This window comes from Rhodnius prolixus, unplaced genomic scaffold (assembly GCF_049639745.1).
Source record: "Rhodnius prolixus isolate KJV_2025 unplaced genomic scaffold, Rpr scaffold_13, whole genome shotgun sequence".
NCBI lineage: Eukaryota > Metazoa > Arthropoda > Insecta > Hemiptera > Reduviidae > Rhodnius > Rhodnius prolixus.
The window spans coordinates 14,828,301-14,846,072 of NW_027411583.1; the positions used below are offsets into that span (position 1 = coordinate 14,828,301).

Here is a 17,772-nt window from a genome sequence, read left to right on the forward strand (position 1 = left end):
TTTAAAGAACAAGTTATTAGTCTTGTATGCAACTAACACAGGTTGCATACAAGACTAATAGCACACATGCTGTACTATTAGGGATTTTAATCACATTTACTAATTAGAATTCATATCGGTCTAAACAACATTTTTGTTTTATTAGATTACCGAGACAGATGTTATTACAGTTTATCAGCGTTTGTTGACATCTGCTCAGAATTCTGCCATCACTAAACAATATGCACTCACTTCTTTAACTAAACTGAGCACCCGATTTCATCATACTGAAACGAGGTTAGTCAAATTTTTCGACATTTACCATTTTTCTAGCGTATACTCCAAAGTATTGAGTGGTAAAGAGTGACACTAGTTCACATTGTTCACTTCCCCCTACCGCTACTCGCAGACGGTTAGGGAGCTCAGTCCTACATAAATTAACATCGAATGATATTGGAAAGGTGGCTTTACGACTACTCTACGAATTGTCCATTAGCAAAAGACGACTTCACAAAGAATGAAGTGTGTCAAAGTTTTCTTCATAATATAAGTGATTTAAAAAGCGAATTACCACTTACAAGTGATTTTTTTTTTTTTAACAACCCAAAAACTCGTCCTCATGCCTCGAAGTAAGAAGTTTGGAAAAAGTAACTTTCTGCTTATTGCGGAACTTTGAATATGAACTGAAATTATTGAATATTTGTGCTATTCGAGTTGGTACCTATTGGCGAGACATATCATCTGAACTGTGGATGACATACATTCTGTTCCGTTCAAAAATATCTCTATTTAGTCATCAGAATAAAGTACTCTGAAGCATGATAATGCTAGACCAAACTATGCCAGAGTGCCTTAAAATTTTTATGGTGGAATCTGAACTTACTTACATTTCTCCTTTAGACAACCACTTATTTCGACCCATTGCTAATAAAAGAAAAAAATTCAGGTTCTGACACTTTCCCTCCAAAGAATTTTAGCGGTTCTTCTCAGTGGAATTTATATCGCAAAGATGAATTGACAATTATAAACGTTTCTTTAGATGTCCACCTATAAACGTTTCTTTAGATGTCCACCTATAAACGTTTAAAGATGTAGAAACTTCGTCAGTTCATATAATATTGTGTACGAGTATCTTAATTTCAATTGCTAACTTTTAGTGGCTGATATAATTTTCCTGAAAAATAAAGGTGTTTTTCCTTTCATAATTTGATTTATATATATATTTAACGAAGTGCATGTTTGCGTTTTTTAGTAAAATACGCGAACTAATAGAAAGTTTTGGATCGCATGTACAAATGGAATTACAACAGCGAGGAGTGGAGTATTCTCAGCTGTTTGGCAAATATTCGTATTTACGTATCGGTCTGTTAGAGAGGATGCCACCGTTGGAGGTGCAAAGAAGTAACATTTCTGCACACAACGGTAATGTTTCTCAAGATCTAGAAGAAGAAGATACTTCCCCTCAAGATAATCAAAACTCTGTAAGTATTCTTCAATTTTATCCTCTTCAGTAATTTTTTTAATGAGAATTCTAATTATTATTATTATTATTACTTTATAGAATGCTCTATTAGTACTGTTGGGAGGTGAATCAGGAGAACACGACGTGGTGGCTCAGCCAACCAAGTCTTCCATCGCAACCAATCAGGATCTCCTTGATCTCTTGGGTATTAATAGTACTTTCGACATTGTTTTAAATTTATTTAATATCATCATGATCAAACTTTTTCTAAGAAGTGTATGGTGTTCCTTTGCAGAGCTTTTTCGATCCACTTCTATTCTATACAGTTCCCCTCAAATTTTAATCATGCTTTTTTGGGATGTCGTCCTCTGACTTCAATCTCGACCTTAGATTAGGTATTCCATGATGGTTAGCCAGGAAACCTACACAGCCGCACTATGAACTTATCGTGCCTACTAAGTTCCGATCCCAGTAGTTACAGCATCTCTTCCGGCGTTTTCTTTGTATTTAAGCTCTAGGCTTGAATGTGAAACGACCATAAAGCTTATGCACTGATACGTTTCTTGCAGTACCGTTTCCTCTTTTTTCTGGCCTAATCTATACTCAGGCTATCTTCTGACATGCCCTGTGATGCATATGTTTCCAAGTTTGCAATGTGCCTCCTAAGGAGGCATCATTCGAATGGCCTCCCTGTTGGGAAGAATATTGCCATAAATTTAGGCGGTTTAGCTAATTCTAAACTTTTTCGCCTGCTCTGGTCTGGGGATTCTTCTACCCACCATTCTTGCGACTTTATGATATTCTTTGATGGCTGCATTTACGAGGTATTTTGCAAAAGGTTGTGAATGCTAGCCGTGAAAACTCAATAGGACCTCTTCTGAAATGGAGTAGTTATCCATCCCAATCTGCCTGGAGCAACCCTAGAGAGTTGTCAGGTGTTGGAGGGAAATATAACCACACAGAGTTTAACTTTAACTCCCTTTCTTGGGGAAGTATCACTTGCCTCCTATGGAAGCGCAATAGATCTGATTTTTTTTTTTCTCAATGCAGAATATCCTATTAAACAACCAAACAAAACGTAGTAAGAGCAAGTAACTAGTAGAGAAAATACCTAGTGAGAAAGTAAAGTTTGGCCACAAGATATTCTTTAAACCTAATTTTGTATAATTAGAAGAATTCTATGCAATTTCTTTAGGAGGTTTGGATTCCGGACTCGAAATAATGCCAGAAAATAAGCCTGAAGATGCGAAGGTAAATAATGAATCGTCGATTGCATTACAAAATAATAACAACATTATAAACGCCATTAATTCTACATCAGACTTTTTGGAAGACGACTTACCCGTTACAAGTAACAGACCATTAGGTGAGTGTTTTGTAAAATGTATAAAACTGCAGTAATAATGTTTTTAAACTAACAGAACGGTATGGTATCTACCATAAAATAAAAGATAAAATTAAAAAATGGTAGGATGTATCACTTTAGGTAACTGTAGTATTAGAGCTAGTGAAAGAACTATGTCACAACTAAACAAAAATTTATATAATTTGGAACGCTGTGAATCTGTGAAGAAAATTAATTCTGCCTATGCAGGTTACTCCTGGAGTATCGTAAATAAACAGTTCTTCAATATTACAGGAAAACAGAGGGAATGTCTTAAACACAAGTAACAATGTAATACCTGATAGAATAGTGAGTACTACGCCAATACTTTGTCACCGTAAATTGCTCGCTATTCCTAAGTTTACAATTTTCTGTGAAGTCCATATTGCAGTACATATCATAATGAACTCCCTTAGACATACAGTGTAGTTACATGTCAGAAACGTAATAAGTAAAAGTCAAAATTACTAACCCAAAACTGGTTCGCTGCCTTGAGGATTATTAGAATCCCAAACTGGTCTGAATTTAAAAATAAAATATTAACAACAATAACATAAAAAAAAAATTGTGTTTATACATTATCACGTAACTGATGATAATGAAAAATAACAATGTTTAGAAGATAGTAGTTTTTAAACACTGTAAGACGTGGATATAAAACCATTTTTTTTTTTTTTTTTTTTGGTTAATAGAAACAACTGTTTACGATAAAGGAGGTCTTAAGATTGACTTCACTTTGCAAAAAATTCCTGACGCTCAGAACACTACAGTAGTAAATGTTTCGGCTTATAATGTTTCTTCAGCAGCGTTTACTGAGTTTGTCTTTCAGGCTGCTGTGCCCAAGGTAGGTCTACTACTATTGAATTTGGTCTAAAGTTTTAATAATAATGTTTATAAACAATTATTCCAAATTGTGGAAGGGTTTTCAAATTATTTTTATAAAATTTGTTTAAAAATGAAGACGTACCAACTGCAATTATTGCCTCCCTCTGGCACTGTGATTCCGGAAGGAGGGATGGTCACTCAGATATTGAGAGTCACCACGCCTACCAGCAAGGTATTCTAAACATTTCGGATAAGTAAATTAATTTTTTTTAAACGAAAATTACGATGTTTCTTTATTTTTCACGTACAGGTAGCTTTACGCATGCGGATAAGAGTGTCTTACAATTGTAACGGAGCAACAATCACAGACCAGACCGAAGTAAATAATTTACCAGTTGAACTTTGGCAATGACAGCACACCACTAGATGCAAGTAATGATAACGGGAACATTCTCTGACTGATATTACAGTTAAGTGGGTAAGTGTGTTTGTGGTATTCAGTTGACATCACCAAACAGTTCTGGCTCGTACCTAAGTACCTGTGGCTTGTAAACGAAAATGAGAATTAAATACTAAATTATGGCACAGAAATGAAATTACTAATATTGAAGTAATATTTATTATGAAGAGAACATAAGTAAATTACTTAAGTTTAAGCTTTAGTAAATTTGTTCGATTATCTATATTTGAAGAAATTACATACTGGAGGACTGAGTACAGATTATATTATCACATTTTTTAATGTTTACAATAATTTTCGATTTGAAACAATTCATTCACTGAATCGGTTCGGAATGAGAAGATGGGATAGCTATGGAAAGTTTAAATTGAATATTGTGAATAGAATGGGGCCAAAAATGTCACACCTTATTTAACTTTTGGAGATTTTCTAGAAAATGTGTGGAAATTTTTCCTTTAAGTTGATTGCCATATTACTCGCAATAGCTGTACGGCTTTTATTTGAAAAAAATTTCAGAAAAATTTGATTAAAGGGTGCCTTAATGTGAATTGTGATGGCCCTTTAGTATATTGTACGAATCTATCGCTTATGCAGTATTAATGAGGGTTAAATGTGTTACAAAAATTAAGTCATTGAAAAAAAATAGTATTTCCGGAATAGCGAATTTCTTGAATGTTTTTGCCCGCGCTTGTCTCGAAAACCTCTAACTTTTTTTTTTGAAAATGTAATTAATGTAGAGAAAGAGTGTTGGTAAGAAGTTTTGGCCTTTCATTTCTGGAAGGTCTGCGGTTTTTATGCAATAATAGTTTTGTTTGTTTTTTTTTTCTTTTTTTCCTATCCCTCGACAGAGACGTTAAGCCATTTTTTGTCTGGCTGCACAATATTTTTCATACGGAGTAGTCATGCCCTGTAATGCCGGGCACTAGTCCAAATGCCTAAAAATCATTACGCTGTTGTTGCACAATGGGCAAATCGGCGAGTCCCTAATACCTGTTTTGTGGAGATGTGCTTGCAGGAAATCGTGCCCTGTAGTTCCTCGGAAGAGCACGACAGACTCTTTTCTTGGGAGGTCGGTAGGTATCCTGTCTTCTAGCAGCGTTGCCCACTGCTTTCCAGCGGCCATGCTCCTGGATTCCGCGTGTGTGGCTACCTATAACTCTTTTAGCCGATGCGTAACACATTGCGTGGTCGGGCTGATCACATTGACTTCCCTGCTTCGCAAGGTTATCGGCCTACTCGTTCCCTGGTAATTTCACAATGTGCCAGGATCCACCGGAAAGCCAGTGCTACCCTCCTTTAAGTCAGAGTTGGGCAAAAATTTAATCAATTAAAAAACAATTGAATTAAACCGAAATTTAATTTTAATCATGATTAAAATTAAAAAAATTAATCGGCCAAAATTAGTTGATTAAAATTAAATTCACTTTTAATTTAATCGGAATTTAATCAATTAAAATTTTTAATCATAACTAAAAATTAAGATTAAAATTAAAATTAAATAATCAGAATTTTAATTGATTGAATTAAATTCCAAATTTAGTTTTAATCACTTTGGACGATTAAATTTTTAATTTAATCAAAATATGACAGATTAAATTTTTAAAACCAAACATTGCCAATGGTTAAACCAGAATCGGACCAATGCATCTTTATTCCGCCTAGCTGGTGCCTCTTCTCTATCAATATTATCCACCTTTTCTAAACTTGGCACCTTCATTCTACCAGTCTGGTGTCTCACCTGTACCATGTTGGTGACTCTCAAGACTCACATAGGACCACCTTACACTCACATTTAACCACGTTTACCACTCACTAGACTTACATAGGAACACCTTTCACTCACATTTAACTATGTTGGCGACTCACTAGACTTAGATAGGACCACCTTACACTCACATTTAACCATGTTGGCAACTCAATAGACTTATGAACAGGGTGACCAGAGTTATGTGCTCCATCCACTTTTTTTTTAAACAGCGGGAAATTTAAAAAAATAGAAAACACGTATTTAATCAAATCTATTTTTTTTCAGTGATTGACCCACTTTTTAAACCCCAATTTCCCCAGATACAGCATCTAAGTTTTCTTTCAAATGGAACAAACAAGATCTAGGCAGGCTAGAGTTATTCGATGTTCCAGATCTTCGACTGAAGCCAAGGGATTAAGTTTACTGTACACTTTATTTTTTAGATATCCCCTCTGAAAATAGTCTATTGGGGTTAAATCCGTAGTTCGAGGTCAAAATCGAACTCTTCTTGAACTGGATGATAACTGGGGATGAAATGTAGATTACCTAAGAAAACATCGTAAGGAAAAGGGCATATTGTGAACCCGGAAAACCTAGCCCTTCCACCTCTAAATCTAATATAACTCTGAATAAGAGAATGTTGTGTATATGGTGGGACATTCGAGGACCCTACACATTATGAGCTTTTAAAACCGAACGAAAAGCTCAATTCGGAGAAGTATTGTTAGCAAATGCATAATTTAAAGACAGCAGTCCAAGAAAAGAGGCCGGCGATGTTCAATAGGAAGAACATCATACTGCATCATGATAATGCCAGGCCAAATGCTGCTTTAGGGACTCGTCTAAAAATTGCAGGACAAGGCTGGAAAATTCTGTCGCATCCACCATATTCCCCGAACTTAGCACCCTACGACTATCACTTGTTTTTGTCCTTACAAAATTTGTTGAAGGGCGAAACATTTGAAAATGAAGTAGATATCAAACAAGCACTGGTTCAATTTCTCGCATCAAAAAATAAAACATTTTTCAAAAATGAAATACATAAATTGCGCTCACGCTGGCGAGATATCATTAATAATAATGGCAATTATATTATTTAATGAAGTTTATTGACGGTAAGAAAAATTTGTATTTTGTTTTATTCCAAAAACGGGCAGAAATTTCCGGTAGACCGTATATAAGTCTAGTGAGTGGTAAAGATGGTTAGATGTGAGTGTAAGATGGTCCTATCTATGTCTATTGAGTCGCCAACATAGTTGAATGTGAGTGTAAGGTGGTCCTATCTATGTCTATTGAGTCGCCAACATAGTTGAATGTGATTGTAAGGTGGTCCTATCTAAGTCTAGTGAGTGGTAAATATGGTTAAATGTGAGTGTAAGGTGTTCCTATATAAGTCTAGTGAGTGGTAAACATGGTTAAATGTGAGTGTACGTGGTCCTATCTAAGTCTTGTGATTGTAAGGTGGTCCTACATACATCTAGAGACTCGTGAAGAAGTCCAAGTCTACAAAAATTAACCGAAAAGTATTTATTGAAGACGCTTAGAAAAATGGCCTCGCCAAAACGTGGTTCGAACCATTGGTTGAAAAGCCATAAAAGTGGATGATTAAATTAGTTTGATTAACGATTGAAATTGAACTAATTCGGTGATTAAAATTAAAGTTCAATTTAATTCTCAGATTTAATCATAATTTTTTTAGTTTGATTAAATTAGTTTGATTAACGATTAAATCTGAAATTTAATTGATTAAATAATGGTCATATGATTAAAATTACGATTAAATTCGCTGATTTAATTCTGATTAAAATTAAAAATAAATTTAATCAATTAAAAAATTTAATCAATTAAATTTGGAATTTAATAGTTTTTTTAATCAGTGCCCAACTCTGCTTTAAGTACTTTTTCAACCATTTCCTGGCACGCTCTTACGTCTGCGGAAATTCCACTCTGAGCTCCCGTTACGGCTATTAACGCTGCTGGGGAATCACTGAGAAAGACTACTTGGTCCAATTTCCTTTCAACCACGTATCTTAGACCTATCAGGATAGCCTGGATCTCCCCATCGAAATTTGATGCCCACTTTCCAACAGGTTCTGAGAACTGGAAGTTGATACCATACACTCCAACTACCGCATTTTTGTGGCACCTTCTGCTGAACCGTCGGTATAGATGTGGGTCCAAGGAGAAGATGGATAGCATTCTCCAAGCATTTCAAGAGCTATAGCTCTCAACTCGGTCTCACTGTTGACGCTTTTTTTTATGGGCTCCATGAGATGGAGACGTACCAAAGGTGTCCTCCTTATTTTCCAGTACGACTCATTGTACAGAGGCTCTCTCCTGCCAAGGGATAAATTATACTTTTGGCGAAAAGCATCTACTTGGGTTGAAAATTTCACCTGAGTTTTTAGCCTTGCGACTTCAGGTAATCAATACTCAATCTTACTAATCTCTCCTTCATATTTAGAGCTGCAATTTCTCGCCGAAATCTTAGGGGATATATTTCCGATTGCAATTGCATAGCCGCTATAGGAGTAGACTTTGGACCTCCTGTAATTTTTCTAAGCGCAACATTTTGGAATTTTTCTAGCCGTTCTTGTATAGAATCTGAGACAGTACTAACTAATTCGTTGCCATATTCAATTACCGGCCATATATACGTTTCGTATGCCAAAGCTAGCACGTCCTGAGTAGCACCCCATTTAGTGTCTGCCAATCCACTAAGGAGGCTCATACTTTTTTTCCTTTTTCTACGAGAGTCCACATGTCTATTCCATCCCAATCTATTGTCCAACATCATTCCCAAATAGGTTGCCCTATTGTCTTATCTTCTTATAGAGGGAAACAGCATTCCCGTTTTTGACTCGTATAAATCGCTGAGCGAGGAAGGAGTCAATAAACTTGTAAAGTTTACCATTTACGCCTATCCCGAGCGGCTTTTCCAGCAAAAGCTTTCTCCAGACTCTGTCTTACGCCGCTTGGAAATCCTCAAAAACTGCTAAAGTACTTTACTTCCTGTGGAGACCATCTTTTACCTCTTGCGAGAACCTGATTACTTTTTCAGTTGTACTGCGGTGTTTGCTAAACCCTGCTTGTTTGTTTGATAGGATGTTATTTTCTTCTAGAAATTCTTGTAATCTCCTTAGTACTAATGTTTCCATGAGTTTACAAAAAATACTCGTTGACGCTATAGGTCTGAAGTTTTCTACCTTATCTGACGGCTTACCTTTCTTAGGAATAGGAATCACTTCTGCTTTCCGCCACATGCTGGGCATATATGAACACCAAACATTATTCAAGAAAGTCAACATCTGATTTGGGACCCATACGTTTTTAAAACTCCGGCATTATACCATCCGGACCAGCGCTTTTCTTAGAAGGTATTTTTTGTAGAGCTAAATCCAGTTCTCCAGAGGAGAAAATAATTTGTTAAATAGTCGGTCCTGAACATTGGTGAGGCATGTGACTGGTGCTTTATGGTTGGATGACTTAGTTTTTGGTCTGAAATTACTGATTTTGCAAACGTGCTTACAAAAATATTTTGCAATGTCCGAGTCATCTGTGAGCAGTTTATCTCCATTTTTAAATGGCTTATTTGTAGAGTCATTTTTATTGTTTAACCGGGACAGAAATTTATCTGTCTTTTGGGCATCCTTCCTAAAATCAAGGTTGCTAAGAAACTTTTGGTAGCTGGAGCGTTTAGACTGAATAATTTCTTTTTTAAAAATAGCTGTTTTCTCTTTTAATCTAAAATAATCATCCGATCTTTTAGTTCTTTCAGCAGTGGTTCTAGCAGAATCTCTCTCTAATTTTAGTCTTTGTAATTTATCGCTCCAAAAAGGGATGTATCGTTTCATTTTACCTCTTGGGATAGTTTTTCCTGCAGCTTTTAGAATAGCTTTCTGGATTTTACCAAGAGTCTTATCCACATTTGAACTCACTTCTATGTTTCTCATGAGTTCTTCAATTTCTTTAGTGTACTTTATCCAGTCCAATAATACGAGTAGTAGGTTCTGTGAATTGGGAATGATTCTAAAATTCCGAGTTTTACTGATAATTATAGAAGATTGAGCTTACAATAATGAGAACTGGAGAATGAATTGAACTTCTGGTATCGTTCTTCTTATTCCTGTTTGAATTTAATTTTTATTTTCCTTACTAGGTAAGGAAAGTCATGCCAAATTTTTGAAAATGTGTTTTCTTTGGAAAAATCTATTTTGTGATCCCCTAGATCCCAAAAAGAAGTTTAGGAAAGTGGTCTGTGAAAAAACAAACCGAAAACTAAAAAATGCACTAAATTGAAACTTTACATTTCGATTTGGTCCCTTGGAAGACCCGACTGCAACTTAGCGAACAAAACCCCTCAACCGAAACATATGACATTTGTGGATTTTTCACTTTTGTGAGATTTTTTTTTTTCTAAAATGGCTTCAACGATTTTTTAAACATTGTACTTGTTGGCTGTGCCTACTTTTATGAATTATTCTTCCTTTGACAGATCAGGCTGGCCTCTTAGAATACCATTTCAATGCAATTTATAGCCCTTTGTCTTTTTTATTGTAAAGGTGAAGAATTTTGTTGCTAAAGTTGAGAGTTTGAAGAAAATTCCACCATCGAATTACTCTTACTAAATGAATTTTTTACTTTTCTGAAATATTTCCTTACGATTTATCTTTTTTTATGTACATGTCTGACATACATGGTGGTCTTTAATTTTTATCGGAAGATTTTGTCTATCCATTTTTTTTTTGTTAAAGAAAATTGTTGAAATATATGAATATTGCCTACTTTGCTGATGTAGGAGTGCTTAGGCCTATAGCATATATGTCCTTTACATTCCCCTAAACTGTCATTTTTTATAATATGGATAATGTTAGTAATAAATAAAAATATGTTTTAAAGTTCGGTGTTGGAAAAAAGTAGTCTTTAAAATCTAGTCAGAGAAAGTGTTGTGTTTACTTGAGATTGCTTTTTATTGTAAGAATAAGCATTAACAGCAATAACCTTATTATTTTGTTTCAGGTAAAGGTATATTCTGTTTTCGTGTTTTGAATTTTTAGTGCAGTAATCTCAAAATTAAGGAAAATTTAATTGTTAGTAGTGATCATGGTAAAAGTTATTTAATTTTATTATGTGAATTTAGGTCTACTAAGTTGCATTCCTCGTTTTCCAAACTACTATTTTTATTTCTAAAACAGAATGTGCTCATTCAAAATAGTGAATACAATCCTCTCAATAATCATTAAAAAAATTGAATTTATACAGTATTCTCTGTGATAGATAGCAAAGAAGATGATGAACAAATATCTCTTATAACGATCCAGTATTATATGACCAGTTGAATCCAAAATTATTTTAAAATAAAACTTTTCTACGTGAAAAAAATATTCATTAAAATAATTTATAAAGTCAAAGATTTCAAAATGCAGGAAAAATATGTAAAAAAAAAAAATATTTAATTAAGTAAAAAATATTGTAAATAATTTACTATTTCTTTAGTTTTGAAACGTGATTGTGATTAGGAATTTATGCAGAGAAACTGTTTTGAATTTTGCAGCTTTGTAAATCTATTGTATTTTGCACATTATTAATTTTTAGTTAGGCAAAAATATATTAACAATTTACATTACTTGTTGAAGAACAAAAAGTTTTATACATTGTACTGTTTTTAATACTGAGTGAAACTGGTTAAAATGGCCAAGAGAAATGAGGGTTTTGCAACCAAAACGATTACATAAACTAAGGTCCATTTTCTAAATGGCGGTCATTTAATAATTATAATAGTGGTTTTGAGCGAGAGTAGTTTGAATCAAATTCATCAGGGTCTACTTTCCCCGGTGATTTTACTAATCCCATTCCCAAGACAGTGGTTCTGCTTAATAGTAGGTTGGTTTGAGTAGATTAGTATAGCGGTTTAATTTCGTTAATGGAAAGAACGTTAAATTTTCATCAGATGATAAAGTTATTTTGCCTAATATTAAAAGGGATGGTAGGTATCATTTGAGAACTTAAAATTTATTAAACAAATTTAATAATTTTCAAATTTGAACTAACTTCATCTCACATGTCTCTTGTTAATTTCAATCATTTAGCTAACAATTCTCAAATACACGTAAGTTTAGCACTGTTCATTTCTAGATGCTTTTTCGATCCTTACTTAATTGATGAAGGAAACACCAATTGCACGTTCTTGTAAAAAAAAAAAGTAATGTAATCTAGAAACTCTAAATGGATGTAGTAAATATGCACAAGATTAGTGTAAAATTATTTGTTTCCTAAATTCTGTTACCAACGTTTTTTGTTTCTCTCATCTTTGCAAAAAATAAAAATAAAATAAAATAAATAAATAAAGTGAATAAAAGAGACAGAAGAAACAGAAGTTATCTCTGATGTTTTGAAAGTAATCATGTCTTTATATCATTTTAAGCTCTCAAATAGTACGATAAGTTCCTTACAATATCCAAAATGACATCATCATCATCTCAAAGAGAATTTAATGTACTACACTAGATTAAATTTGCTGCACTTCCAATTACTTAAAACCATTTTTAATGAGCATACAAATCCTTCAGTCTAAAATCCTCCGCCGTATTACGAACGCTCCTTTCTATGTGTCAAACCTCACCCTTCATACCGACCTCAATATTCCATTTGTAACCAACCTCGCTAAATCCCGCTACACTAAATTCCATAAACTCCTCAGATCCCATCCCAACCCACTCGCACAACTCCTTTCATCCCAATCACTTCCCGGAAACCCCGTACGACGGCTCAGGCGTCGCTGGCCCCGAGATCACCTGAGGAGCTAACGATGGTCACCACTGGGTGACTGTCATTCACGACAATCACGCCATGTTTATACTTATTTAGCACATTTACTTGTTGCATATATATTTGTGCAGTTGTAAAATTCTAATTTAAAAAAAAAAAAAAAAAAAAAAAAAAAAAAAAAAAAAAAAAAAAATGAGGAAAAATTCCTGACGAATAAACAAATTTATAAAATGACTTCATTCCTGAAAATAATTGAAAATTAGTCCACAACATTATATGATTTTGTTGACGCAAATGAATTGCAGAGCTACCGTATTTCGTATAGAAGTTCAACCTGGTACTGAAATAAGTGGATGCATAACGTGGAATGGGAAGGACCGAAAACATTTCTATTCATGCTCCTTCTTCGTTATATTCTCAAGGAGCTCAAATGTCATTGTGGAATCCCTCACACGCTAATTATGTATATATGGATCGAGCCTCTTCGAATCACCAATTTATAATTTGGACCAAGGTATTAACTTATGTGTCAGTCATCAATAATATTGGCTTTTGAGTTGTTACTTGCGTTGTTGAAACCCTCCTCTCTTCTGACTACTCGGTACCATCTTATACATATATCTGCAAGTGAACACTATATATAAATATACATATATATATATATATATGAAATAATTCTTAATTAATAACAAATTAAAGGTTAATAAAAATGGTATTGTAAAGTAAGATTGTACATACATATCTTGCTAAATATTGTATTATTGTATAACTTTGTAAATAATGAAAAAGTTAACAGGAAATAAGATACTTAAAAAGTTGCTGTGCCTCTTGTTTTTGTTACATTAATCAAAGATACGTTGTTGTTTTTAGCATTTCTTGGATATATAAATATATATATATATATATATATTTATATATAATTATTATTAATTTTACAATAGTTTTTATAAATTTACATATCTTTATATATATATATATATGTTAACTTGAAAAATGAAATGTATGTACTTAATATTTAGAGGGTGTCCAAGAATATGTATTTAAAAAAAATTGTACATATATAAATATATTTTATAGATGAAAAAAAGTGATGCAGTCAAATTGGGCACTAATAAAAAAATGGTGGTGTTTACAATTCCTTAAGCTACTAATTTTATTTCTTATGAATTTTTGTTTTGTTTAAATTTAACAATTACTGTTAATAAGAAAAGAATGAAGTAAAACTTTAAATAAAGTGTGAGTTCCATCCATTGGTTAACAGTATTTGGCACAATCCTTTTCAGGCGGGCTTACCATCTAACTGCCGATCATATGACATTCATGGAGAAAGTTTTAAAAAATAAGGCTCACCAATTTTCGTCAGTGTAATTTATAGAAATTAATTTCTTTAAACCATCCGTATATCAAAATCAAATTTCACTTAGGTAACACGAAGTTAAGGCTGAGTTCAATTCTACCTACTTTTACCTGCTCTTCCATAGTAAAAGTTTTGCCCCATTATCAATGAGCCCTACTTCGGCGGTAAAAATGATAGTCCGAAGGAGAGAATCCTCTTTATAAAGCGAAAAATCACTTGGAATTTTAAGAAGAGTTCATCAAAGTAGTTCACTAATTGTATATTTCTTTAATTCAATTCGTACGTTCAAAACTTAACTAATTATTGATTTACTGAAATTGAATGGCAAGTAATTGATCACCAGTGACCTAAATACATCATCAAAGATATGTTTACATGAAAGATTCATTCATGTAAATAGGGGATCTTAAGAAATACTGCAATCGTAATGAATTTTTACTGACACTTTATTTTTCTGTATCCAGTTTTTATCAGTGATTTTTGCAACAGGATTTATTTATGCATGAATCATTTGGTTCATAAACGAAACACGCCGCAAACTCAAATTTTATTTTAAACATTACTACTTTAATAGTAGTAGCGTAATTTTCACTGTGATATTCAACTAAGAATGGTTGAATATGACTATAAACATTCTGATTTTGAAGAAAATTTCTACAGTGAATTTGAATGCTTGGTTGTGAATGTTTTGTATAAGTTAGAACATTGAGAACCGAACTACATCAAATGTATCTTTTAGTGTTAACAAATTTATTGATTGAAATGCTAACAGAATTAACAATATTTATAAAACTAATTATTTTATTATTTAAAATCTTCGTCTTTCCCAAAAGTCGCACAATATATTTAAACTAGTATTATGCCATTTGTGAATGTTTCCTGGAAGTCTTTGTTTTCAGAATTTTTAGTGTGCTTTCTACGCTTGAATTTTTTCAATTTACCAAATCTTGCCATTTTGCTGATGATGAAAGTTGAGTTTATAGCGTTGACTCCGAAAATAAGCAGTTATAATTGCTATGGAAGAATCCTTCTTTAATCACCTCGGCCCAGATCAAGAGCAACATTACGTTCGTGCTCATCTGCTTCTTTTTTTTTAATATTGTTGGCATAATTGATAAGGTGTTCATCTTTCCTGAGCGGGCAGTCAATAAATAGTTATACCTCCGCGATGTTTTCTAACATCTTTGAGGTTCAGAGATGAGATGTATCAACGAGTGGATGAACTACTAAGTAAACTACAACTGCTTTCTGCAGAAATGTTTGACTAAAAACAAAGTGGAAAGTGGAACAAAGTAGACTACAGGTAAGAGCGCTTCCAGATGCAATTTCAACCAAGACATAATATATTTCAAATGGATATTACGGGTACTTTTGGATATACCTCGCAAATACATGTTAAAAAACTTCTTTTTTTTTAAATAAGTAAGGAAAGAATTACTTTTCAATAATTTAGAACAGTTTTACGATATTAACGCTAAACATCATCCTTATTGCGCGGTGGCCGAATATGGCTATTCCTTTTAATACAGTCGACCAACCATTTTATTCCTTCATCAACACCATCGCTAAAAAGAAAAATAGAAAACGATTACATCTTTCGAATGAAGCATTTTCAATATCCATACATTTACTTACCCGTTCAAAGCAGACACCGGCATGACCATGCAATCTCTTCTACCAATTAAATGACCATTTTTTTTAAATATTGGTTTTACTTCTCTTACGCCCATGCAGTCTGCAATGTCTTGTTTATTTGCAAGAACCAATAGCGGGACACCAATCAGATTTTCACTCGATATCATTTTATCTGTAATTATATTTGTTCATTCAATTTCAAGATAGGTAAAAAATTAACTTTTTTAACGATGGATCTTTCAGAAAATGATACACCGGATCTCGAAGTGTATAATTTACTACATTGTAAATAAGAAATCGTAACCAGTTTTACAGAAATACTTGAATGACGTTAGATTCTTCAAGAAAATAGTAAATCTTAAGTAAGCAGAATAAAAAAAGTGTCCAGACTGGATGAATTATTATTTATCTTAGAAAGCGAACTAAATTCTGCACTATCCAAAGCCCTGCTGGGCCTATACTGGCTAACTCGAAAGAAAACAAGTCGAGTCTAGATTAAAATTCTAGCTCCAATGTAGTCAACTAAGCACAGTTAGAGGTGTTATCTTAAACCACACCGACTTCTAAGGAATCACTGGTATTCTGAGAGGTCACCTTGAGAAAAAAATTGTCTACGTCGTCCATTCCTGAAAGCCAGTCAAGTCTAGGCATAATTCCAAAATATGCCATCAGGAAATCTGGACCATTAAAGGAGAGAGACGAGTCTAATTTGGCGAACTTATATATTTTTTCAATTCCTAAGCACTAAAACGCTCTGGTAACATGCCTGGATGAAATTTTTGAAATCATATCTTTGATGGCAAAAACTCTTCAAGAATATTCTAGCTAGAACTTCGGGGTGAACATATACGAATTCAGTGTCTATTGGTAGTTGGACGTTAAACCCCGCCGGAAAAATAGGTGTTTTTTTTTTTTTACTTTCAGTGTTAAACGCAACCAAACTATCATGCAAAAATAGCATAAATTTCAGGTTGGAAGATAAAAACCAAGGACCCTACCACTTCCGTGATTCTAGACCTTCCATTCATTCTGGAACCATTCATGCTTTTTAGAAGTAATCATCACAACAGACAGATCCTCCGTTAACTACTCCTGACGCTTACGAATGATAAAAAAAAAGTCTGCCTTCCTGTTAGTAAATACCCCGTGTGATTGGAACCTTGGAAAGTCTGGTTTGACAAGTTTGCTGCTTGAATTCCGTGTTTTTTTGTTGTAATAAGCATGAGTAAACTGTCTAGTCCCGTCGCTGTGCAAAGTGATCACAGAGTACTGTTCAAGTAATTAGTTTTCACACAGAAGGAATGCCAAAGGACATCAATCTCAAGGATGCTTGATCGATAAAGTATTTGGAAGAGAATAAGAGGTTGATTAATTTAATTACCAAATGTTTCTTTGGATTCTTCAATTCGATCTCGGTCGGATGAATCAACTATGTATATTATTGCATGGGATTCCGCATAATACTGTAAATATAATGTTCATTTATAAAGAATATCTTCTTTTTTCATTAGTGACATTTACAATTTTATCTTTATTTTTATTTACTTGTTTTGATTACTTACTTTATCCCACAGAGACTGCAACTCTTCTTGGCCTCCCAAATCCCAAAAATTCAGACGGATCCCTGATACATCAATTTTGCCAATATTAAGGCCAACTGTTGTAGTTATTTTATTTGGATTAATTCCTTTATAATTTCTTATAATTTTAGTTTTGGCTGCTTCAAGGTAGGTCTACAAAAATAAAATAAAAAAAGCTATGTAGATTTAATTGCACTTATCGTTTTATTACCAAAAGATTCAGAATAACACATGAAATACCAAATATTAAAAAATTTACTTTCAAGCATTGTTTCTCTGTATGTACTCAAATTTTAACAATAAAAAAACCTTTCTCCCAAATCTCGATCTAAGAAGATCTTAGAAGTACATTTCAGGCAATTAATTGGATTGAAGAAAGCTATGTATAGCATTAATTTAGTACTCACAGTTTTCCCTGCGTTATCCAGTCCCAGGATGAGAACACAGTATTCATTTTTTTGAACAATATACTTATAAAATCCAGAAAGCAGCGTATACATAATGTAAGATAATCTACATTATAAAATTAATATGAAAGAAAATCATATCTTATCTTCTTGGTATTCGGCTCAAAA

The 17,772-nt window shown here is 33.5% G+C and overlaps 2 protein-coding genes across 6 annotated transcripts in view; one reads left to right on the plus strand and one right to left on the minus strand.

The window, feature by feature from the left end:
* The window catches only part of AP-1gamma (adaptor protein complex 1, gamma subunit), a 34,402-nt gene extending 21,574 nt beyond the window's left edge, over positions 1 to 12,828 (plus strand). For all 4 annotated transcript variants that reach the window (XM_074116528.1, XM_074116530.1, XM_074116527.1 and 1 more), the window contains 8 exons: positions 146 to 276; positions 1,232 to 1,460; positions 1,541 to 1,646; positions 2,637 to 2,807; positions 3,518 to 3,669; positions 3,787 to 3,882; positions 3,961 to 4,128; positions 10,877 to 12,828. In XM_074116528.1, the coding sequence (XP_073972629.1) occupies positions 146 to 276; positions 1,232 to 1,460; positions 1,541 to 1,646; positions 2,637 to 2,807; positions 3,518 to 3,669; positions 3,787 to 3,882; positions 3,961 to 4,062 (987 nt within the window). In that variant the 3' untranslated portion in view covers positions 4,063 to 4,128; positions 10,877 to 12,828. The remainder of the gene's footprint in view (positions 1 to 145; positions 277 to 1,231; positions 1,461 to 1,540; positions 1,647 to 2,636; positions 2,808 to 3,517; positions 3,670 to 3,786; positions 3,883 to 3,960; positions 4,129 to 10,876) is intronic.
* Positions 12,757 to 17,747, minus strand: Arfrp1 (ADP-ribosylation factor related protein 1). 2 transcript variants are annotated; one of them, XM_074116558.1, is made up of 6 exons: positions 17,605 to 17,747; positions 17,180 to 17,350; positions 16,999 to 17,080; positions 15,618 to 15,789; positions 15,421 to 15,547; positions 12,757 to 13,246 (listed from the first exon to the last, which is right to left on the minus strand). In XM_074116558.1, the coding sequence occupies exons 1-5, from the start codon at positions 17,695 to 17,697 to the stop codon at positions 15,457 to 15,459; spliced, it is 609 nt and encodes a 202-aa protein (XP_073972659.1). In that variant the 5' UTR covers positions 17,698 to 17,747; the 3' UTR covers positions 12,757 to 13,246; positions 15,421 to 15,456. The 2 variants fall into 2 exon arrangements, with proteins under 2 accessions (XP_073972659.1, XP_073972658.1); XM_074116557.1 differs by having other exon boundaries at positions 12,757 to 15,547.
* Positions 17,748 to 17,772: the final 25 nt, after the last annotated feature.

Excerpts from the sequence above, each read along its gene's own strand:
- Arfrp1 (XM_074116558.1), bottom strand. The coding sequence starts at position 17,697 with ATGTATACGCTGCTTTCTGGATTTTATAAGTATATTGTTCAAAAAAAT. Across the intron at positions 17,081-17,179 it reads TGCAGTCTCTGTGGGATAAA|TATTATGCGGAATCCCATGC; the intron begins GTAAGTAATCAA and ends TTATATTTACAG. Across the intron at positions 15,790-16,998 it reads AGAATCCAAAGAAACATTTG|ATAAAATGATATCGAGTGAA; the intron begins GTAATTAAATTA and ends ATATAATTACAG.